This window comes from Chrysochloris asiatica, unplaced genomic scaffold (genome assembly GCF_000296735.1).
Source record: "Chrysochloris asiatica unplaced genomic scaffold, ChrAsi1.0 scaffold00045, whole genome shotgun sequence".
NCBI lineage: Eukaryota > Metazoa > Chordata > Mammalia > Afrosoricida > Chrysochloridae > Chrysochloris > Chrysochloris asiatica.
The window spans coordinates 7,625,560-7,631,461 of NW_006408563.1; the positions used below are offsets into that span (position 1 = coordinate 7,625,560).

At 36.6% G+C, this 5,902-nt stretch overlaps 1 protein-coding gene across 1 annotated transcript in view; it reads left to right on the forward strand.

The window, feature by feature from the left end:
• The window catches only part of WDR12 (WD repeat domain 12), a 22,863-nt gene extending 20,813 nt beyond the window's left edge, over positions 1-2,050 (forward strand). Inside the window, exon 13 of the mRNA XM_006861974.1 lies at positions 1,973-2,050. Coding sequence (XP_006862036.1) covers positions 1,973-2,050 — 78 coding nt within the window. The remainder of the gene's footprint in view (positions 1-1,972) is intronic.
• Positions 2,051-5,902: the final 3,852 nt, after the last annotated feature.

Here is a 5,902-nt window from a genome sequence, read left to right on the forward strand (position 1 = left end):
GTTCTGTCAGGCATCCTTGGCTGCTGATATCCTTCCCCCGCTTGGTCTCACCCAAGATGGTGGCTCCAGGAGCAGCTGAGCATTTTGAATTAGAAAGCAGTGGATTTCTTGCTTCTGCTACAAAATTCCCCTAGCTGTAAGCCTTCCAACCTTCTATTCCTTTATATGTGGTTCAGAGTTCAGGCACCATCCCTGAGCCTGCTTGGTCTGGTATTCATTGTTATTGCTTACAGAGCTCCTCAATGCACTTTCATCCTCTCTGTCATCTTGTTTCTTCATGAGTATTTTTACAAAATGTTTTAAGCCTGTAAATTTGTTAATTCAGACTAATTGGATCAAAATATTTCCCAGTTAAGGAAACCTTAAAAAAATATGTTTGGATTATAAAATGTGTTTGAAGAATTATAAATTATTCTTATGTTTACACATAAGCCCTTTTTTTTTTTTTTAATTTAAAGCTTTTATTGAGAATTTAGTGAGTAAAAGTTTACAGGGCAGATCATCAGTTTTACATTTAGAAAATCATTGCAATGATTATAATCCCCTCCATGCACCATCAGAAAATAGTATTTACCTCCATTATCTTTTTTTTGATGTATACATACCACATTAAAAATAATATATTTGTTAAATGTCCAAAGGGTACATTTTGCAAGCCAGCCTCCTGCCCTGACATTGCCTTTCTCAGTCCTTAGGCCTATAGTCTTCTGCTGCTCTGTCTCTCTCTGCCATCGGCCTCTGCCTCCATCTCTGGTGTTACTTCTTCTCTAGTTGGATCCCTCTCTCCTTTCATGTTCTTCCCTCTTGGTGGTCCTAGGGTCTTCTGTTCCTGAAATGACAGATTAAATGCGCCCCCTTTTAGTTACACATCTTCTACATTTACAGTTGTAACAATTGCCATTAGACCTGATAAGTTACTCACAACTGAAACATAAAATCCTATCCCCCTCATCACCAGACCCATCTGGACAAGCGGAAAACTACTCGGGGATTTCTGTTCACTCTCCTCATTATGACACTAAACACCCTCATGAAAGCTTGTAAGCAAGCCACGTTGTGCCTTTATATTGCCCCTAGTTTCGATGCCGAAGTCTAAGTTGCCCATGCTTATCAACTCTGTATACTGAGGAGGCATGCTTGATCCTTGTTTTTTAATGTTTTATTGTGAATGTGATAGCTTACATTCATCCTATCATATATCATTTTATTGCCGTGGTTACAATTGCCTCCATGCATCATCAGCCAACCAAAGGTTATTCCCTGCAAGACTGCCCCCTGGTTGTCAGCACACAGCCCCTCTCCTTCTCCAGATATAGAGTTCCCAGCTGCTCCATCTCTCCACATCATCGTCTCTGCCTCCATCTCTGGCGTCACAGTTTCTTCACTGCACTCGCTCTTCTCTCTTGATGGTCCCAGGGACCTCCGCTCTTGGACTGCAAAGTCAATCACTCCCCTCCTTTTGCTACAAAACGTCTACGTTTACATTTCCAACTCTCACAGTCAGTCCTGATAGCAATTATTCACTATTGTATCACAAGGGACCTATCCCCATCTCCTTTCATCCCAGCCCATGCTTGATCCTTGATATGAAGAATCCTTCACTGTTTGGTTGGAATATATACATAAACTTTTACTGCCTTAGAATTCTTTCTAAATGCAGTATCTAGGGCTAATTGAGACATTTGTAATATTCATTTACCTATAAGCAATTAAATGTCCTCTAAAAACTTTTGAAAAACAGCTGTACCATCCTTCAAACTTTTTTACATTTCTTAGTAAATGCTTCATAAAAGTATAATAGTCTATTATTACATTTTAAACAAATTCAAATGCTCACTTTAATATACTATATTGTGTGTAGTAGTAAAAATTGACGCAATTAGTCTCTATACTTTCTATGCAAGTTGGCTATCACATATGAAATAATTGCATTTATTTATGTGTTTTTGTCTTTTTCTCCCCCTTTATATAGTTACTTCTGAGTGGAGGAGCAGACAATAAATTGTATTCCTACAGATACTCACCCACTACTTCCCATGTGGGGGCATGAATATGAATGATAATATGACGGTAGAGATGGATTATAAATGAAATTAATGGAGAATCTTCAGATTACATAGACCTGTAGGTCAACACTTCAGAAATCATTTAGATTACAGTTTTTACAAGGTTTTCTACCCCTGATAATAACTACCATCATTGTACTTTTCTTTATTATTTTGTATTTATGACAGTTGTGTTCATAAACTATTAAATGTGACCTGCATTCTACACCTTATGCTAAACTCTTGAAATTAAGCTGAGTTTGTTTCTTTTTTCCTTTTCAAAGGTATTGGTTTGCATTAAGATTTGTTTTTGAGATACTATAATATTTATATACATACAATAATTATCCTGTTTTTTATTTCTGATGGTGAAGCAGGTTTTTAAAATTAACTTATAAAGCATGTTTTGTTTGGTTTGTTGTTAAGTGCTGTCGAGTCTGTTCTTACTCATGGTGACCCTGTATAGGGTTTCCGAACAGCAGCTGGTGGGTTTGAACTGCTGACCTTGTGGTTTGAAGTCCAGTGCTAATCCTACAGCACCACACCAGGAGTCCATAAAACATATAAAGAAACTAAAAACTGGAAATACAGTTTGCTTTTTTATAAGAAAATAAGTCTTTGCAGGTGTTCAGAATATTAGAGAAGTACATGTTGCCAATTCTTTAGGATATTTGTTTAAATTTTTCAAGAGAAGTAGTTCTACATTAAAAATATTTCAGAAGTCCATGAAGCTTAAATATAAGCTTCATGGTAACCTGGAATCACATCTTTCCCTAACCTGTCCTTATATGTAGATAAGAGTAGCTTCTTTAAACAAACTCTTTTCCATCAGTATTTTATAATAAATACTCTACAGATTTTGTGATTGATCCTTAGCATTTACATATGCATATGTAAAATACCAAACATTTAAAGTAGACCTATTTTAAAGTGATTTACATCTTTGGTGGTGGCTGTGTGCCATGGAGTCGGTTCCGACTCATAGCAACTCTGTACAGGGTTTCCAAGGCTATAAATCTTTTTGAGAGCAGAACACCTCATCTTTCTTCCACAGAACAGCTGGTAGTTTCGAACTGCTGACCTTACGGTTCGCAGCCCAATTCCTAACCACTACACTACCAGAGCTTGATTTACATCTTTAATACATTTGTTTTCCTCAAGAATACCTTACAACTTCGTAGTATTAGTTTAGTCTTATCTCTAGACTCTTTAATGCAGTATATCTTAATGTTCCCATCATGGAGTTACTTCTGGGAAACAACATCTATATGTGGCTGCAATTGCGAACTAAATTAAAAGTGAATAAGCCAGTTAAGAGTTTAGTTCTCTCATAATATGGACAGACCAGGACTGATAAGGTGGTTTTGTTCCAGATTACTTAGGGACCCAGACTCTTTCTACCTCTAAGACATGGTCTTCATTCTCAAACAGACTAAGAGCTAAAACTCTAGTTATCATATTACTTCTTATAAAGTATATTTTAATGCCAACCAGGTAAGTAAATGTAACTAGAATATTCGTATAACGAGTCCTTATTTTCCTCATTTTGTATAGACTTGTCTTAATTTCATATCTGTTGTTCTTGTTAAGTGCTGTCAAGTCGATTCTGACCCATATCGACCCTGTATAGGGTTTCCAAGGAGCAGCTGGTGAGCTTGAACCACCAACCTTGCAGTTCAAACAACTTTGCAGTCTGGTGCATTAACCCCAGCGCCACACCAGGACTCCAATTTCATTTCTGTAGTTCTCTAAAAATCTAACATTCAGAGGGCAAAGATGAATTAATATTTCTGTTCTGGAAGGTCCTTAAGAGCTCATGTCTTTTCTAACCCACCCAGTGAGAGCTAATAAAATGCATAAATATAATAGATGCTCAAAGAAAAAGAAGCCTATATATTAGATGAAACAGAAAAAGAAGGAAGTGATTTCAAGTGCTGGTCCCTCATCTTTTCTTCACCATGATTCCAAAGCAGGATACATTCAAGATTTTGACTTTTATCATTGGAATGAATATAACATTAGTGACCAACGTTCATGGACAAAGATTGTCTCTGATGGATTTCTATCAAACTTCTCTCTTAGGAAAAGTCAAGCAGTTAGATCTTACTCTGAGCAGGAAGAATATGAGAGCCCTGTAGAAGTATAGAAAAGTCTTCTTGTGAACATTGCTTTCCCACTCTTCACTGCTACCATCTTTATTCAGAAGCAACAGTGTACCTTTCAATGGCCCATTTTCCTCTATTTTAGTTACATTAGAGACAGGTTTTTGTTGACACAATGGTTTAGTGCTTAGCTGCTAACAGAAACATCAGTGGTTTGTACCCACCAGCCAGTCTACAAAAGAAATAACAGCAGTATGCTTCTGTAAAGACTGTTAAGTACTGTTGAGTCTGTGCCTACTCATAGTGACCTTATATAGGGTTTCCGAGGAGCTGTTGGTGGGTTTGAACTGCTAACCTTTAGGTCATCAATCTAGTGCTTATCCTATATCATCACACCAGGACTCCCCATAAAGACTACAGTGTAGCAAACACTATCTGTCATATAGTGTCAATATGCCTCGGAATGGACTATACACAACAACAAATGTACTTCTAAGACTTGGAGAAATGAATGGATCTGCTTTTGTAAAGATACAAGAAGGTAGGAACCTGGCAGTGCAGTGCCAATACTGATTGATCTTACAGGATTATTTATGTAGTAAATCTAGCTCATAAACAGGCTGATGCTTGCTTTATTTGTTTAAACAACATTTTAAGAAATCCCATTCCTATTGTTTAACATAAACTTTAAAATATGCCTAATTACTGCATAAGTCTGTTCAAGATAAAAAAGGTTGAACTTCTACTATGTACCAGGGCCTTTATTATGAGGTAGCAGAATGGAGAAAAATAAACAAAAATGTGTAAGACATATACATTACTGCTTAAAAAATACCAAAGTCTCACAAAAACAACCATTTAAAAAATTGTCGTTTCAACAGTGTCCTAAGTGCAAAGAAAGATGTAAATGTTAGGTAGAAAGGTAGTTTAGAGACAAGAGGAGGGAGTTGGCTGTCAACAAAAGCCTCACAGAAGACTGACATTAGTGCCATACTTGGACAGGTCATGGTTAAAGTGGGTGGGGTGGTGGTGTAGGATATTCCTGGCAAAAGGAGCAGCAAAGAAGCATCAAAAGTGATAGTTCACAAATATGGTGAGACAGAAAGGCATAATAGTTACATGCTAAGTCATTTAGTTTTGTTTTCCTCTTTTAAATAAAGCTAACTTTCAGATCTTATTTTAAGACATGAAGCTTTTTTATATACTGGAAGACATGAGAAAAACAAAAACACCTTGCAATTATGATTATCCATAGGTTAGAGTGAAAGCTTGAGTCATAAAATTTTAATTCTATCTAGAATATAGAAAAACATAATAGTGCTTATATGAATAAATGAATAGTGTTTAATATAGCCTATTAGAATGTTTCCTATGTTGTATTATAAAATACCAGCAATTTTCTGGCTGGCCAACACAACCCTTAAAATAAGTTGATAAATGTTGTTGAGTTGGTTCTGACCCATAGTGACCCTGTATAGGGTTTCCAAGGAGCAGCTGGTGAGCCTGAACCACCAACCTTGTAATTCAAATGGCTTTGTAGTCTGGCACCTTAAACCACAGTGCCACACCAGGACTCAACAAGTACTACCTGGAAATTTCTGATAACTGAAATCTGTTCATACAGGAAAAAATTATTTTGATATATTCTAATTTGAAAAATTACAGTTGCTTATAGAAAGCAAATGTTAAGTGCCATCAAGTTGGTTCCAATGCACAGTGACCCTGTATAGAGTTTCTGAAGAGCAGCTGATGAGT